Source organism: Akebia trifoliata, chromosome 4, assembly GCF_017979445.1.
Source record: "Akebia trifoliata isolate Shusen 1 chromosome 4, ASM1797944v1, whole genome shotgun sequence".
NCBI lineage: Eukaryota > Viridiplantae > Streptophyta > Magnoliopsida > Ranunculales > Lardizabalaceae > Akebia > Akebia trifoliata.
This window is the reverse complement of record NC_141378.1, coordinates 2,437,992-2,456,982: the sequence shown is the minus strand read 5'-3', so window position 1 is coordinate 2,456,982 and position 18,991 is coordinate 2,437,992. Positions and strand designations below refer to the sequence as shown.

The following is an 18,991-nucleotide window of genomic DNA, read 5'->3' as shown; positions in this document are numbered from 1 at the left end:
TTCCTTCCTTTGCTTTTTATTATTAGACACCTCATTTTTTCTTGTCCTACTAAAAATAACCTAAATCATTTCCTCTCCCCTAAATTGCACTCATTAATGAATGAGTCTATCTTCTTCTCCTGCTAGCGTTCTCTTGGATGAGACATCAAATCGAGTTATTTCCTCTAAATGGGCCTTAAATAGTGAAAAATAGGTATTTTTAAGAGTTGATGAGATGGCCAAGAACCCCACCTCATAGAGGAGGTCTTGAGCTCAAATCCCATTTAGGAACTACCCTCTAGAACTTATCCTAGAAATTACTTGGTACATATGGTGATGAGATGGCCAAGAACCGCACCTTAGAGCGGAGATCTTGAGCTCAAATCCCATTTAGGAACTACCCCCTGAAATTTATCCTAGAAATTACTCGGTACATGTGGTGTGAGGGGATTGCACTTACCTTGAAGATTGGTTGGGCGTTCTAAAAGGATCAAATACCTTGATTCAAAAATAGAAAATTATGAATAAATATTTTTTTGGAGCTATATATTCATTAGAGCATCTCATGACTAATAACAAGTCGTGATATATGGAGGGTTGAGGTAGACATTAGAATGATATTTAGAAAATCTTAAAATGATATTATTAACTTTCCCATCATCTAATAATCTAAATATCATTTTTAAATCTCTGCCACAAACTTCTGTATATATCATCTTCTCGTTAATGATGAGATACATTGAAAAATGATTCATTTCATGGCATATTCTAGCACACAACCATAATTTTGTGGTCCTATGAAGAAAGAACATTCAATTAATTTAACTAAACGACTACCATTGATCTTGTGAGAGTGACATATTCGTAGATGGCTGAAAATCCAATCATGCTTGCTAGAGTAATCAATTATTTGTGAAGTCTACCACTTTTGCATCCCGCTCGTTTTAAGCCTATCAATGTCGGTGACTTACTAGATTAGATTCGCCATGATAGCTCCCGTAAGTATATAAAATATGATCGTACAACTTAAATAACTCTTTTACATATATGTACATGTATTTGTTAGAATATATGGCTGTAAATGCCATTGGTTCTATGATGTGTCCATGCCAAGTGGCAACATGAGATACACTATTATAAACTAACCGTTGGAGGGGATATTTAATCTCGTACAAGATCGCAAATGTACCGTATATGCAAAGTATATACATGAGAAAATACTTTCTAGTATATACCCATATTGGCCGGCACTGTGGGTCCTGTTTTGGGGTTTAGCTTGATCACTGGTATACATCTATAGACTAATCTCCGTTGACGATCCTTTCAAAATCCCTATTGCTCTTTCAGTATGAAGTTGCAATTTTCTTTGAAAGAGTAGTAAAATGAATAAATGATTTAGGTTGGGCATGACGCCACTACCATTACCGTGGTGTTGTACCCCAAGATCGGCCTTGTGTAACTCATACTTTGATGTCATCTATAAATTATTTTATTGACAATTCTTAGATGTCGATACACTAGTCGTAGACAAGTTTTATAGAAAATTACTTGAGCCAACACATGGAGGAAAACCAGACTTGACTTTAACTTTACTTGTTTAGAAAAAATTAAGTGATAGTATTAACTTTTTAAATCTAACAATAACAAACTTTTAATATTGAGTCGTGATTATCCGACTTCTCCCTCTTACATACTCCCCCATACTCTCTTGATGTGGCATGTGCAGAGAACCATTGATTTTTCATCAGAATACATGAGTGCACACCCCCAAAAATAGGAGTAGCTGTGTATTCCAAGGAAAAAAATCGATAATTCTATGCACATGCTACATTAGGGTAGTAGAGGGGGAGTAAGAAAATCATTATTCTTTAATATTTATTCATAATCTCTAGCCCTACCTTCTATACATCATAACTTGTTATTTATAATGAAATACGAGAAACATGATTAGGTTTATTTCAAGTTATATACTTATACTTAAATCTCCTTGGATTTTACATTCTTTCATTAGATTTACTAAATCTATCGTTTGAAAAAAAAAAAAAAAAAAGGCAAAAACTTGTAGGCTATCCTTAGTTAAAACGAGGAATCCAGTTAAAACTTCCAATTACACGTAAGTTAAGTTCTTTAATTGCTTTGAATGTATTTTTTATTGCACCAATCCCTTAGATTCTCTCACTTCAGAAGTCTCCGTCTTTTAGGGTGTTGAGATATGAGATATTTATAGTTTTTTTAAACTTATTTTAAGATTACTTATTTTTGTCGAGGAAACGACTATTTGCATTCGTCGTTTTTTTTATACCCAATGATCCACTTTAAAACACCAAATAGAAGATGGTAAAATAAATAAATTAACCGTAACAAAAAGCTTTGCATGCCCACTTAAAAATACGATCTTTTTTGGCTTGGTATGTGTGAAGGATATTTCTTGAACAAGTGATACGTGGAACTCTCGAGGAATCCTAGTTGAATAACTGAATTACATGATAACCTAACCGATCATCTGACCTACCAGATTTGCCAAGCTTCAAAGGTGTGGGATCTCTGAACAAATCTTGTAAAAGAATGGAACACATGGTATAACTACTTTTGCGAAAATCAAGGCAGGTCCTTAAATAGACGTAATTGTTCGAATGAGAATCATGGAGAAAATCTGAGGAAATATAAGGAAAAAAAACCCCTATAAATAGAAAGGTGCAACATGGTAAAAAGAAATGAAATTTTCTCTCTGAAAATATTCTACACCACTTGTGTTATAAATTCTGACTTGGGCATCAGGGTGATATTGTTACAGGCCCTCCTAGGAACACACAAAAATGAGAGTACTTTTATCAATGAGGATCACGAGGTAGAGTGAATTTTTTCATCTACAGTATGAACTATAAAAAAAAAAAAATTCAGTGTGACTTGGTAGGATCCTACCGAATATATATGGACTTAGGGTATGTTTGATTGCACATGAAAAATAGGGTAAGAAATCATTTTCCATGTATTTGATTGCATTTTTACATGGGAAATGATTTTCCACCCTCCTCCAAAAGTTCCACAAAACCTTGATTTTATTTTCCCATATATACGTGTGAGAAAATGAAATTCACCTTTATTTCCATCCCCAAATCAAAATCCTAACTTTATCTCTTCTTTTTCTCTTCTATCATAGCCACCATCACACTCACTCTTTCATTCTCTCTCTCTCTCTCTCTCTCTCTCTTTCTCTCTTTTTCTCCCTCTCTCATCTTTTTCTTCCTCAAATTTTTTCCATCATTTTTTTTAGATGAAATCAAACAATGGAATTTAATTTTCCAACCCCATCTATTATCCACCACTAATTTTTCATGAATTTCAAATTGTATAGAAAGTCATTTTCTATGCAATCAAACATACATTTAATAGAAATATATCAAGTGTGACACGGTAGAAATCTATCAAGTTCTTTTAAATAGATGCAATAGGATCATGGAGAATCTCTATTGGAGAATTTGTACTAAATTATTTCTTTATTGTTGTCCAAATTTCATAACAACTCAGGTACTAGGATTTAAGGTTTTCATGGTCATTTCCATCTCACTTTGCAAGTTTGTACTACTTCTTGTATTTGAAACATAGGCGAAAGAGTGGAGAGGAAGAATGAGGGAGAAGAAGTCCATAAGAGTTTTGATTTCCTCACTGTAGAATAGCATAGGGGTTGCAAATGACATTCCAACTATTTTGGGTGGTGCAAGGAGTAAGTGGGTGTGGTGAGCAAAAATGATGGGTGCAAATAACCTAACTCTTTTGTTGCAATGTCAAATGTAATGAACGACATAACCAAAAGCCCCGATAAAACTTGCATGATATTTAACTGGGATTGGCTATTGTACACCACCAATTTTCGATTGCATCCCAGCACTGGAAAATTCCCCTCTCCACTCCATTTAGATGATTACACTCCAAAAATAATTTAAAAGAGATTGTACTCCCTTATTGTTTGTTATGTCCATATAAATGATTGAAGGTTCAATAATTTTTGTAAGAAATATTATCGTTTTGGAACCGTGTTTACAAAATTATGTTCCCTTGAAATACCTGACTCATATTAGTTTTCAAACAGAGATTAGAAAATCAATACCTTAATTAAGTTAGAGTCAAAGAAAATACGAACAAAATCAATCACAAAACACGAGTAAATAATACAAAGCTAAGAGTTAAACTAAAAGTTACACCCTAAAATGTTACGTATTGGACTACAAACATTATGTTAAAATAGAGGTTGTAAAAAAAATTAAAGACTGACATGCAATTAATAACAATCAGTGATGTGCAACCAATAGGACTCGTTTAGTTTCACGAGTTGGTGTGTCATAATAAAAAGTTGTTTTTGGAAACAAAAGTCTTTATTTGGTTTATTTATCGGACATACTCCTTTTAAGTTATAACAACTCCAAGTGGGACCTTACTTTATCAAGTTCATTACTCAACAAACCCTAAGGTGGGACCCACCTTATTTTCAAAGATAAATATTTAAATTACCAACTATTCTTTAAATCAAATATCAATTACATCCTCACCCTCCTTCCAGCATCCATTCTCCCTCCCAAAACTATCATATGGCCCACATAGTCGGCCACATTAGCAATTCAACCCCACAAACCATGTTAATGTAGGTATTTAATATTTTAAAGTTATGTTGGCCCACAACAAGATTTGTTGGGTAATAAACTTGACAAGTAAGGTCTCGTTCGGAGTTGTTAGAACTCTAAGGGAGTTTTTCCAATAAAAATCAAAGAGTGAGGTGTCCACGATAAATCTATCTTATTATTTATGAAGAAACATTTTCCTTACTAACTTAGTAAAGATTTTAAGCCCTACCAAGGCCCGTTTTGCTCAAATGGATTATCAGATCAGTAATCCAACACTATAGTCCTCTAAGTTTTATTGAAAAACTCAGATTTAAAAAAATATATTTCAAAATGTAATTTCTTTTGAGTTTGATCCAAAATTTTGAAAAAGGACGGTTATCTAATTTCTACATAACTCCCAAATTTAAAATTTTAATTAAATTGTGTAAAATAATTTTATTTCTTTTAAAGTTCATAGAATTTTGTCCTCTACAACCATGAATCAATTGATCATGTTTTTATTTTTCACAAGGTGAGACCCTTAGTACGAGTGAAATCCTTACTAATTTAGTAAGGCTAGTCGGATTCTTATTTCTACGGGGCCATATTTTTTATCCCACTATTTTGATCGAGATCATCGGTTATCCAGTTGTAAAATCATGCGCGAGCATCATACCTAATTTATCGCCGCTGTACCGTAGATTCTCCCATAAAATGAACCCTCTTCATTCGGTGTGGTGAGTTGTGACTCAGCCTCTCTCTCTCTCTCTCTCCTACTATCTTACGCAAACTTGAGCGAGCGGCAGAGAGGAGGAGCTCTGAAGCGATGGGTGAGCAAACAAACAGTATAGATTTCTAGTTTTTTTTGTTCTTTTCCCGATTTATGATTCTTTAATCCCTAGTTTCTGATCGAAAGGTTTGAGCTCGATTTATTTATTTATTTATAATTCTGATATGACATAGGGTTTCTGATTCATCTTTGTGGTTATCATTTTGATTTGTTTCACTTAAAGTGTAAATTTTCATTTTTCTGCAAATTTCGATGATTATTGAGGTAGCTTTTTTTATTTCTAGATTTGGAGGACGAGATCCAGTCTAGCATCCGGTCCTTGCAGTTGGACTCGTTAGGTACTAATTACACGACTCATTAATCTGATATTGATCCACAAAATGAATAAAAAAGTGATAATTTTATATTGACTTGATGTTCTTTGCGAATGCTTCGATTGAATTTCATCAGAAGAAATAGCTGTTCCTGAAGTACAACTGGAAGAAGTAAAAGAACCAGATGTAATTGGCGAAGGTTAACATCGTTGTACCCCTGAATTGTGGTTTAATTTTATCTTTTTTCTTATAAAAAATCTGAGTATTTATTTACTTATTTTCTATGGAATTTGATCAAACTAGACTTATCTTATCAAATTAAAAGAAGTGTGTGTGTGTGTGTGTGTGTGTGTGATAGTGTGATTGTGTGCATGTGAAACTGAACATCATGTTTACACACAGTTCAAGAACATAAAGTTCACATCGGGGAGTCTCTTAGCGTTAATTTCTGTCGGCCTTTGGTCTTATCCCATTCTATTGTATGCAAGCTTTATGAAACATATTGCATTTGTAGTCGTATTTACTGTTTTTTTTCCTCTTGGATACACCTGAACTAGTGTAGCTTTTTTCTTTGTTTTTGGGGGTGGGGTTTGAGAACTGATTCAATATTGGTTGTTGGACATGGACCAACTTCCTTGCCCCTCCTCTCTTAATAAGCAAGTGAATTAGTGGTTATTAATTAGTTGGCGAAGGTGGTTTTGAACCCTGGTCGTAATATAAACACTCACTGACTTTAACCAACTTGGCAAGCAAGCACCGTCAGATTTAATTGATATTCAGGAAATATAGCTTGTTTACCGCCTCATAAGCTTTAACCCGCATTTATTGTCTAGGAACTTACTGCACAAGGGAATACTGGTGATGTATAGAATTACAGATTATCACTTTATGTTTCTTTTAATTGCTGCCATAGCGGCCCCAATTACCTTGAATCAGTAAATAGAATTCTCCCGAGATAATCTGTTTTGTCATCCTTTGCAGATGTCAAGGATGAGGCCCACACAAGCTCCCAGCCATTGCAGATGGAGCCCAAAGGTATCACAATCTTTTTCTGTGTCTGTCTGTGGGACGGTGCTGATTATATATTGCTGGGATAATTTCTGTGCATATTTACTTAAGCATCACAATAACTATTATATTGTTATGATGTGCATTGATTTTTCAGTGAAAGATAAGGAAACGACTGCTCCAGAGGATACTGAAGAACTGGATGAAAATGAAGAAAAAATAAAGCGACACTTGAATGTTGTATTTATTGGCCACGTTGGTAAGTTGGCCTAATTTATATTTTGGCCATTTGGGGTTTCTTTAACCTGTTCTACATGTTGCTCTAGACATTGTGCACGTTGGGTGAGTTTGTTGTGAATGTTATACCTTTGGTGCTAGTTATGCTCCATTTTAAGTTTATGCTTGAGGTTAATGATGCGCGCATACTAGGGGCGCAACTTGGTTCGGTTTAAGGCAAAATTTCTTGCATAGGTACGCCACTTTCTTGCTCTTGAAATTAGGACCGTTATCGGGAAAGCCAGCAGGTGACTTTTTTTTTTTTCGTGCGACCCCTTCTACCTCGACTCAACAAAAGCATCGATCATCACATAATACGAAATCTGTCTTGATTGGGACTTTGATTTCCAGACTTCCAGTTCAAAGTGAGGAAGAGTGGCTCTCCAAAGTAAATTGTCAACCTTTTGAATTCGCCTTGAAGTTGATGAATGATTGCAAGGCTAGCAATTTAAGGCAAAATTGGAACCGAACTGATATAGGTTGGTTCCACAATATAAGAACCAAAACCTAACCGAAATGCCAATGGAACCAAACCAAACTAAAGCCGGTTTGTTCGTTTCAGTTAAATGGGCCGGTTTGTTCGTTTCAGTTAAATGGGCTGCCCATATTTTATAAACTTGCTTTGAAATAACATATTTTTAATGATATATATATCATAAACATAAAATTTCGTATAATAAATCATTAATCTATCCATAAAAAAGTCATTAATTCATCCATGAAAAATTCATTAATCCATGTCCTAACTCCTAAATTAATAGTATATATACATGTGGGTTGGGATCCTTCGACTCCTAAGAATGACTCGTGAAAAAAACACATGATTCCAACCCTTTAAATACAAAATCCAATGGTTGAGATTTATGAGTATCTTGGTAACACAAATCTCGGAGATACGTATCCCGATGATATATCTCAACCATTGGATTTTGCATTTAAAGGGTTGGGATCATGTGTTTTTTCACGATTCATTCTTAGGAGTTAAGGGATCCTGACCCAATATATATCAATATATAGCATGTAAGGGTTCGGTTCTACACAAGCCTTGAAGTAAGAACTGAACCAAATTGATTGGTTCTCCATTTTCTTAACCTAGAATTGAACCACAACCTGTTCCAAACCAATCCAACCCAACCCAAAGCTATTGGTTTGGTTCTCGGATTGAACCGGACCAAGTTGCACCCCTAGCACACTTTTTGTGCAGACAGCGTTTATCACATTATTCATATACTATATGTGCGTGTCGGGTCGGTTTATTGAACCTTTTCCCTAGTTATGAGTCAACAGGGACAATTGGTTATCCCTCTGTACTCAGTCATATGTTGTATGCTGGTTGCAGATGCAGGGAAGTCCACAACTGGAGGGCAGATACTTTTCCTCAGTGGTCAGGTTGATGATCGAACAATCCAGAAATATGAGAAAGAAGCAAAGGATAAAAGTCGAGAAAGTTGGTAAGTTCTTTGGCGCAAAATCCATTATTGGCTAAACAACCATTTCGTCATGCCATTTTCAACTTTGCTCTAACTGAAGCTATTGCATAATCAAAAACTTTCCCACAAACAAATTCATGCCAATCCCAGCTGTATCAGATCGATGCAATGCAAAAAAGATGGATAGTTAAAAGGAAGAGGTATTTTAAGAGGTGGCACAAATTACAGATAAAGATGCACCAAGAGTGAAGGTGGGATGGAGGAGTAGAGTAATTAGCGGGAATTGGAGATTGCTCGTTCGCTAACATCCTACTAGTGAAACAGTCTCCTCCTAAGCTTTTGAACCCCTGCTATGTTTCCAACTACCATCTGCGATGACGGTTCATATCATTTGAAATTGCAGTAGGAAGAAAACATGTATTAGTTCGTCCTTTCATGATCCTTAAGTTCAGACTTGAACTTTCTTAGTGCTGGCAGTGACAGTGTCTGTCTGGGTTGTTATTTTTGTGTATGTTTCTATAGACACTATTGTCTATAGGAGATATAGCGTTGAGTCCTTACATAGTTGCATTCATCTTTTCACCTGTTTTGCCTTATTTATTCTGTTTAATTCTCACCCCCCCCCCCCCCCCCCTCCTCTTTTTTTTTCCTGAAGAGTTGCTTCAAGGCTTGGTGTAAATTAAAAATAAAATAAAATATGGGTGATCGTTTGATGTGGTAATTTGCACACTTCAATAATTGACATACTGAATGTTTTATCTTTGCACTTTCTTGTGTTTTGTAGTTCATTTTTTGAATTTTAGATTAAGATATTCTTGAGTCTTTTAAATCTATAACAGCAATCCTGTGATTGAGTATTAAGTCCATCCCAGTTCCAAAATGTGTTTAGTTTTTCTTGCTTCACATTGACACAATTTTATTGGCACGAGCGGCTTATGTCAACATCCTTTGTTTTTTGTTCATCTACATGGTTGGTGGATCATGTAGTATGAATAAAAACAGTCTTGTTTCTTATTCTTTTGGTTTTCCTTTACATAAACACAATCCTTCATGTACTAGGTATATGGCGTATATCATGGATACAAATGAGGAGGAACGTGAAAAGGTATGTCTTGTTTTCTACTTTGGTTATTGATGGTAGGTTATTGCTTTATCGAATTCAGTTCTATCTTTTTTCTTCTTTTTTTCCCTTCCTGCCTAACCCTTGGTTACAAAAATAATAAAAGGGTGTTCTATATTAGATAACATCAACAAGGGCGTCTCTTTTCTCCATATGAAGTAGACTACTTTTTTTTTTTCCATAAATTTTCCTAAGTTTGTCATTTACTTAATGTATCCTATTATTTATTTTTAGTGTTCTTTTTAAAGCTTACTCATGACTTACTCCGCATGCTGCCTTGCGGATTTCAATCCATTCTTTAGGCTTATGAATCACCTCTCCCTGGTCTCCAATTTTGAAAACATTGCTACCCCTCACTCAGTCAGACATGGTGTTGGTGGAGATTATTGATGTTGGTATAAGAATGTTCCTACTGAACCCCAAAATTTCAGTAACAAATGCTTAAGGATTAGAACGTGATGGAAAATATCCAAGGTGGTTCTATTTGATGTATCTAAATGTCTTTGGCCTACTTTGCACCCAACACTCAATCCATACATGTATTTGTTGAATTTTGGTTGGAAAGCTGACTTAATTGTCCTCAAATAAGTTAATACACACCACTTCATAACTCCTAGTTAAAATTTGACAATCCACATGTTATGTTTTTTCCTGATTTTGTATACCTGTTTTTAAATGTTCTAATTTTTCTGTTATTTTCTTAATTTTAACTTTTATTATTATTTTTTCAAAGTAAATTGCTGAACAATGTGATTTATGCCCATCGTACATCAAGAGGGTCTGACAACTTGCCTCATGCATCCACCTTAAAAAAACTATTTCTGAATTAAAGTGTGATTGCCATATATCATGACATCTCTGTTATCTTTATCACACTTGAGATCATTTAATAAAGGGCTCAGCCATGTGCATATAATGTTGGCTGTCCTCATTAAATGCTTTATTGTTTGAACGGATGGTGTCTATGTATATTCAGCCGGGTCTCTGAACATTCTGTGTTTTCTTCTTATTGTATGGGAAGTGTTATATTTTGTTCTTTGTTGCAAATGCTTATTTCAGGGAAAGACAGTGGAGGTTGGTAGAGCACATTTCGAGACGGAAAACACCAGATTCACAATCCTTGATGCTCCGGTAATGTTTTCTCCTTGTCGCAGCCATCTCTTCTATCGTTCATATCAGTCATAAGTTTCATTGTCGATAGGTCTTTTCTGATAGTTGATTTAAGAAACTAAAGAGGAACTTTATAGCTTGTACGGAGTTTCTTAGGCCAGATACTAGAAGATTTGCAGGTTACGCAAGCCATTGGAGCCTTATGCCTAAAGGCTCACCTGTGGCAGAGCTCTCAAAAAGGCTTGAGGCTTGAAGGGAGATACCCTTTTCGCTCAAAGGCTTACCCTAAGCTTACGCCATAGGAGAGTGACGTCTTTTTGGTGCCTTTAGACTAAGGCGTGCTGCTCCTAAATGTGGATGGCGTGTGTTCCTTTTTTTCGTGACATAATAATCCTTTTTTTCGTTACACAATTTTTTTTCTTGTTTTTCTCTATTTTTATGTGTCTTCTGTATCCTTCAGGGTCACAAGAGTTATGTCCCAAACATGATCAGTGGGGCCTCTCAAGCTGATATAGGGGTTCTGGTAAGCATATTGTTGTGATGCTTCATTCTTGTAGTTCATTTTTTGGATGAAGTCTAGAATTTAGTTGCATAAGATATATAGGTAATATCTGCTCGGAAAGGGGAATTTGAAACGGGATATGAGAGAGGTGGACAGACCCGTGAACATGTCCTACTTGCCAAGACCTTGGGTGTGTCCAAGTTGCTTGTTGTCATCAACAAAATGGACGATCCTACTGTTGGATGGTCCAAAGAAAGGTACTTTACACAATCTTTGTAATGTTCTGCGAACGTTTCTTCTTCTTCTTTTTCCCTTCTTGAGAAGCTATTGTTAGGATTCCAATATTTATCTATTTATTTGCTATTACTAGGTATGATGAAATAGAATCAAAGATGATTCCCTTCCTAAAGTCTTCGGGTTACAATGTGAAGAAAGGTAATACAGGACCCCTATCCTATAATTCTCCTATATAAACATTTTAAATAAACTTGTCCTGGCAGCTTGCTTTGATAATTTTCTGAAGAAGGGGTATCCATCATATACTGTTAACAAATGTATTATGTTTTTGGTTTAAGATTCCTATTAATTTCTCTTAAGGTTCCATTATTTTATTTGTTGTATACTTATGCTGGGTTGTCTGATTATTTATTGACAATTCACTGCATGCAACTTGCAGATGTTCAGTTTCTCCCTATATCTGGTTTGATCGGTTCTAACATGAAAACTCGGGTGGATAAGAGTGCATGCTCTTGGTGGGATGGTCCATGCCTTTTTGAAGTTCTGGACCGAATAGAAATTCCTCAACTAGATCCCAAAGGCTCATTCAGGTAAAAAAATACGATTTCCATGTTTTTTTTTGGTTAGGTTTATGATTGATTTGTTCCTCCTTAGTGATAAAAAATGATGTGTTTCCTCTCATTTTTATAGTATTCTGTGTTTGTGTTTGGTTCTCCTTCTAGTTTGTTAAAATGCATGACTTCTTTTCCTTTCATACACTACATTGAGTATGTTCCTCCACGCTATTTTACCTGGATACCTCAAAATGGTTGCCTTGTCCATATTGACAATCTCAAGCTCAGGTGTAAAGGTCGTATCCACACCATGTAACATAGCTTCCAATCCTTTTTTGTTTCTTATGAATTTTAGTTTGCTGGTTAATTCTGATCCAGTTCGTCTTTAGTTCATGTTCTGATTGATTTCAACACTTAAGTGAAGTCCTGGTGGAATTTTTACATTTTATTCTCATATGTTTCACTTCTTCGGTCATCACTGAAGGAGCCTCAACAAGTTTAAATTTTGCCACTTTTTTTTTTTTTTGGGTTATATTTTCTGGGGTGGGTTACTCGGATTCAAAGGTATAACTCCTGACGTGATTATTTCAATACAGTCGTGACAAAATGGTTCAGAACTCAGTTAATTCCTGGTGGCGTTGGCCAATTCAAATCAGTTCGGCCACTGGCCTAACAGGGTTTCATTCACAAACTTGTTTTTGAAGGTCTTGGATTACATATGCTCGAATTAGGATGCTTTCTTGCATAACTTAGGTTGGAGAATCCTTTCCCTCCAAAACAGTACATTTATACACCTTGGATCCATCGAAACATTCTTTGCCACCACCACCACCAAAACCTGCCAAAGATGATCAAAGTTACATAGTCCTTTTTCCTCTTTCAAACAGAATGCCCTATACACCACAAGGTCCTTGCGAAAACCGTTATCTTGCAGCACCATTATATTAATGCTTATAGAGATCTATGAGGGGTTCTAACATCTGCCTATCAGGATAAAACAGAATATGAGAAGACTCTCCCTCTCTCTTGTTGAGAGTATGTTTTCTTCCACTCTCGGGTGTGTTGTACCCCAGTTAAGCTCCGTGACACTCTTATATTCATAGCCCTCTCCAACAGATCAGTCTTTTGGAGTAGTTGGTTGGTTAACATGGTATCAAAGCGCTGGGTTCGTATCGGTCACGGGTTCGATTCTTTTCACCCTTATGGGTGAGGGGGAGTGTTGAGAGTATGTTTTCCTCCACTCTCAGGTGTGTTGTACCCCCGTTAAGCTCCGTGAATACATAGCCCTCTCCAACAGATCGGTCTTTTGGAGTAGTTGGTTGGTTAACATCTCTCATGTGTGATGTGCCCCCGGTTTGGCTGAGCGAATTCTATTCCTCCATTCAATTCTATTATGCAAGTGTGCTGCTGCAACTGTTGAATGGTTATGGATCTAACATTGGTTTTGTGGATGTGTTCTTATAGTATATCTTAATATTGTAATATATATATGCTGGAACAATATTGGATATTGGTTGGTAAAATCTTCATCACTTGTCTAATTTGAATGTTTGAAAAGTAGTCTGAATGTCTCTTGAATCTTGATGGATTTTAGTGGTGCTGATAAAGCATGGTCTTATATTACTTTCTTTGACTGTTGTCGTTACTATCTTTATTGTTCAATTGATTAATCTAATATATCCTTTTTGATATGCAGGTTGCCAATTATTGACAAATTTAAAGACATGGGAACTGTTGTAATGGGAAAAATAGAGTCTGGTAGCATTCGGGAGGGTGATAACTTGTTGGTCATGCCCAATAAGGTCTGGTGTTTTAGCTGAGCTCTCTCTCCTCTGATTTTGTCTTGTTGCAGCTATTACCAGTGCTTGAAGATTTTGCGTGTTGAATTGACAGGCTCACGTGAAAGTGCTTGCTATATACTGTGATGAAAATAAAGTAAAACACGCAGGACCTGGTGAAAATGTACGAGTCAGACTGTCTGGGGTTGAAGAAGAGGACATATCATCTGGTTTTGTCCTATCAAGTGTTGGTAAGTTTTCTTCCGTGATGAGCTAAATAATTTAGTATTCTGGATTGTACTGTTTTAATACTGCAAGATTTCTTATAGGAAAAATGATGCAAACTTCAGCACTACAGGGAAATAATATATGATTAGACATATGATTTTTATAACAACTCAACTTGAAAATTTCAAAACTCCATGGATTGGTTGACTTCTCAATGTATGCTTTTAGACTGAGTTGGATGACCTGAACACTAGCACCCTAACAATCAAGTTGTTTAGGAGTTTCGTGGAAAAGAAAAAAGCCCTTTATCGGATTTGAACCGATGACTTACGCCTTACCATGGCGTGACTCTACCGCTGAGTTAATAAAAGGGCCCATTTTTTTCTTTATTCAATTCATGAATTAGCCCACTATGAGTCTACTTCATTTATACTTTTTTTTAAATTTTTTTTTATATAGTTTACACTAGTAGAAATGATGGAGGTTAATCAACCATACCTCACAGGGGAAGCACTCTTTTATCAGTGAGAAGGCTATTCCTTTGTAAGTGTTGCAGTTATAATGGGAGACAGAGATTATCCCACTTAATCCTGTGATTTGCAGATGCAGTTATGATGGAGTTGGTTTCCTTTTTGAAGTCTTTTTTCCTTATTGGCATTTCAAAGGATATGGTGGACACTTCTTCCTTTAGTTGACCAGTAAATCCTGCCAATAGTTGTCGGGTTTCATCATTCTTGGGGTTGGATCTCATCCAATTTGCTTGAGTTGATATTTTGCTGTGGTCTTCTCAGCAATATTTTCAAAAATCCTTGATCTGATAGGATCTTACTGAAAAAGAGGATCCATTTGCGGGAAGATATGTATGAGAAGAGAGGATATTTTTCTGAGAGATGAGGATACCATAGATAAAGGGTCCAAAAGCAAAGGATATGTCCAAAAAGCAGGGAGTTATGAGGCAATATAAAAAATCTGTACTTAGAAATGAACTGCTTAATCAAGTTTATTTGGTGTATAATTTAAGAATATCAAAGTTCCATAGTCAGGAATGGGTTCAGCCGACCTATCCTGTCATTGGATATAGTTGTGACACACAATCTTCCACCTAAAAGATAAGACCTCAAAGAAAAGACCACATTGATCTTTGGAGAACTTATACCAACAGAGAGTAATGCCTAAATTAGTGAGGATGACCTTGCGAACATGAAGTTCCTTTCCATCCAAGGTTCTATTTCCTGAGTTAAAGGTCATGGATTATTAACGAGAAAGAGGATACTGAAATGGGATTTTTTTTTATATACCTAATAAAATAAAATGATGGAACTGTATCAAATAGCTCAGGCAAAATTGCAATTAATAAGAATATTATTTACAGATTCACCACTACCTTGGCATAAGAAACAAAAGTGTGTGGTAGGCTGTGAGAAATAAGTTGTGGCCAAATTTTCCTTTCACTAAAACCATCAAGAATCTAATTAGAAAGTATTTTGTAATAGCTGAGAGACTACCGACTTCAAAATAACATTTCATTGCATTTGGGCTCTGAAACTGGCAAGAGATCTTGTAGTTGGACTTTTGATGGTGCCCTAGTTCTCGACACATTTTGAACGTGTTTGGACTGGGAATCTGCTTCAAGAGATGAATTCTAAAAGTCTACACAACAATAGATTTCTATATTTTGTAGGCAAAGAGTGAAAATAGGACACTTCACAAGCCAAAACTCTCCCAGGCATGATTCTGATTGAAAAATTGGAAAATATCATGTCATTGATTCCACATACGTTTCCATGTTGACTTATTGTTAATTTTGGGATTATATTTTATGGTTTGCTATACCTTGCAATTCTTATTCTTTTTTTCTTCTTCAAATTGGGTTACTTCTTGGGGATTTAATTTATTTCCCTTCTTGCAGTGAAACCAATAGCTGCAGTTCTTGAGTTCGATGCCCAGTTGCAGATCCTTGAGTTGCTTGACAATGTATGCATACATAGTTTACAAGGAGCTTTCTTTGGCTCATGTAGTTGGGCTTTCTAGTTCGTTCTTGCAATGTTTTTTTCCTTTAGGTTTTTGAAATATTTTATTATTATGTACTACTTGAAGCACGTACTGACATTTCCCGAGATTCCAGGCAATTTTTACTGCTGGTTACAAGGCAATGTTGCACATTCATTCTGTTGTTGAGGAGGGTGAGATTATTGAGCTGCTACAGCAGATTGATCCAAAGACAAAGAAACCTATGAAGAAGAAAGTTCTTTTTGTGAAGAATGGTGCTGTTGTTGTATGTCGCATTCAGGTGAACTATGTGAGCTACTCTTAGATACATCAAAATTCATTTACTGGACTAGGGTTAATTATTTTTCTTCACTGTGCATGCCAGGTGAATAACTTGATTTGCATTGAAAAGTTTTCTGATTTTCCTCAGCTTGGAAGGTTTACACTTCGTTCTGAAGGTAATATACAGACAAGCATTATTCTACTCACACAAGCAATCAGGCTACTTCTATATGTTATGCAGTTCTGAGATTATTGTGTTTACAGGAAAAACAGTTGCTGTGGGGAAAGTTACAAGTCTTTCTTCTTCTGGAAGTACTGGGTCTTGAACAGTTTTGACATAAGAAGTAAGGAGCTCCTGATTCATTTTCTGTGACAATCTTAAGAGACCCATTGTGACGACCCCTCCGTTTTTCAGTTCTTTTTGCACCATTACTGAGTCTCTTCTTGGGTTGAGGATGATGCTTTAAGTGGACTCAGATGGTTGTCTAGACTCTAGAGAATGGTCATGTGGTTAATACATCCAAATCGGAGAATACTCTTTCGAGTTGACTCAGAAAACCCCTTACAAGGCCATGCTATTATTGGTCTACTTGTATGCATTTTTATCAGAAATAAGAAAGAAATGAAACGAAATGAAAAATCTAGTAATCTGTTGGGAATGGGTTGCTGGCTGCTAATATGTTATGTGGTGAACAATAAAAGCTAAAAGAGGAAAAAAAATAAAAAGAGAAAAAGGAAACTAGAAAAAGAACAAATATAGTAGAGTTAGCTTTTGATTAGTTTAGTTTCAACTGTTCATAATCAGGTATTGCTTTTCTTAGTTATTTTCCCACTTAATTGACTTGAAGAGCAAATAATATATACTGATGAGTAATAAGTTATTGTACCAATAACACTTGTTGTGGGTTGGCTAATTGTCCTTGAGTGTGTTTCATCTCTTCTTGTCTCATAGTTGAAGATCACTAGACCCAATGTTACCCCAACTAATTCAATCTAAAGCATAAAGTTCAGGACACAGACGGTAAAGGTTTAGTGAATTTGATTTCAATCAGATCCTGTCTTTACACTATATGACTTCCTGACTTATCTTTCTTGGACTATTTCTCTCATTGCCTTCTTTATTTATTTTATGATCCATTTGGATTATCAACAAATGGTTGGTGAGAGAGATCTTAATCAGATACATTGAAAGCTTTCCTCATTTAAATCATGTTGATGCTTCTACATGAACCATATTTCAGTCAATAATGTTTTGGTTTTTTGATCCCCGACTGAAACACAAATTTAAACATTCATGCCTATTTCAATGACTTGTCATCTGCTTGTACTGTTTCTTTATTGCATGACATGTTCAATTTTCTCTCTCTTGACAGGCAGTTGAGGCCTTCTAATTTTATAGGTCAGGCAATGCAATTTGAGGAAGAACAAGCTGGCTTTAATCTAAACAGCGGGAGCTCTTGAACTTTTGAAATTAGTGATACTAAAATACCATAATAGAGCTTCTGATATTTGCTGTGTGCTGAGTTTTTCATCTACATCTGTGACATGTGAATGTGGACCTTTTATCGATACCATTTTTACAAGTTTTCAACGTTTTTGATGTTTTCATTCATATATGACCTAATTTAAACGTGCTTGCCTCGAACTTAACTTATATAATAATTATGGTATTTATTTACTACTGTAATGCCATGTTGCTCTAGTAGGTAGTGTGCTGCAATGAGCCATCATCCTGAGGATATGTGATAGATTGGTAGTATTTTGAACCCCCATATGTGTCGCATTATGTTTTCCCTGTGTTTTTATTATGAATAATGATTTTCTGATGCCTGACACCCCCTCTGCCAGATGCCTCTGGATGTGGCATGTGCTAGAATCATAGATTCTTTTCCTCGGGATACACAACTGCACATATTTTGGGGATGTACAGTTGTGTATCCAGAGGGAAAATCTATGGTTCTCGCACATGCCACGTCAGGGGGGCATGTGTCAGAAAATCATGACTCTGTTATTATTGTTAGTGGGTTATTATTGAAAGAAAAATGATGGTAAGACTCCATTGGTCTAGACTGTTAGGATGGTCCCTGAGATTTGTGTGGTGTGAATCCCAATGAAATGAATGGGCGGTTTTATTGGGCTAGACAAGCAGCAGGTTATTGGTCAGTAATTATTTTGGTGTGAGAGGCCAGGTTTTGAATTAAGGCCCTACAGTAATTGCCAAGGTAAGAAGTGTGTAATCAATCTCGCTTCTTTTAAATGACAGTGAAATGAAAAATCATGTTCTAGAGAACTTTGAATCATAACTATCTATCCATTTATAATCCTATTCTAATTGAATTTCATAGTGAAGATAAGTCACACTTTGACACACAAAAATGTCTTCAAAGTCAAATAATATCGATAAGCCACCAGTTGACAATTTAAAATAATGTCTCAAAACTAAGTATCTCAAATTGTAGGCCGGGCAGGTTGGAATTTTAATTGTATCATGTTGAAATGTATATAACATGTGTTTGACATGATTCATGCATGGTGCGTGTGGCCTTGGAAATATTTTCTTCACTCTGGTCAAATATTAGTGTCTTCTTGATTACCAATGAGTGGGAAAACGAGTTTCATTTAAAGAATGTGAAGTCATAGATGCTTGATTATGTATTTGGTAAATGATTTTCTGATAAAATGTTATCGAGTCGTGATAATCTGATGCCCCCTTCTGACATACACCTCCATCATAGAACCGTAGATTTTTTGCCTTGGCATACATTATAAATGATCTACTGTTCTGTGATGGGGGAG

The 18,991-nt window shown here is 35.8% G+C and overlaps 1 protein-coding gene across 3 annotated transcripts; it reads left to right on the top strand.

The window, feature by feature from the left end:
- The first annotated feature begins 5,282 nt into the window (after positions 1–5,282).
- LOC147402911 (uncharacterized) lies at positions 5,283–17,882 on the top strand. Of its 3 annotated transcripts, XM_086438314.1 has the most exons (19): positions 5,284–5,407; positions 5,652–5,705; positions 5,818–5,880; positions 6,663–6,716; positions 6,847–6,948; positions 8,305–8,416; positions 9,455–9,500; positions 10,575–10,646; positions 11,086–11,148; positions 11,230–11,384; positions 11,498–11,562; positions 11,804–11,954; positions 13,615–13,720; positions 13,812–13,947; positions 15,834–15,898; positions 16,050–16,214; positions 16,299–16,371; positions 16,460–16,539; positions 17,569–17,882. In XM_086438314.1, exons 1-18 carry the CDS (start codon positions 5,404–5,406, stop codon positions 16,519–16,521), a joined length of 1,548 nt encoding a protein of 515 aa, XP_086294440.1. In that variant the 5' UTR covers positions 5,284–5,403; the 3' UTR covers positions 16,522–16,539; positions 17,569–17,882. The 3 variants fall into 3 exon arrangements, with proteins under 3 accessions (XP_086294441.1, XP_086294440.1, XP_086294442.1); XM_086438315.1 differs by lacking the exon at positions 5,818–5,880 and having other exon boundaries at positions 5,283–5,407; XM_086438316.1 differs by lacking the exons at positions 5,652–5,705; positions 5,818–5,880 and having other exon boundaries at positions 5,385–5,407.
- Positions 17,883–18,991: the final 1,109 nt, after the last annotated feature.

What these genes read in the sequence shown, in the direction of transcription:
- LOC147402911 (XM_086438314.1), top strand. An exon ending in ATTGCAGATGGAGCCCAAAG is followed by an intron (nt 6,717 to 6,846) that starts GTATCACAATCT and finishes TTGATTTTTCAG; the next exon opens with TGAAAGATAAGGAAACGACT. An exon ending in ATGAGGAGGAACGTGAAAAG is followed by an intron (nt 9,501 to 10,574) that starts GTATGTCTTGTT and finishes TGCTTATTTCAG; the next exon opens with GGAAAGACAGTGGAGGTTGG.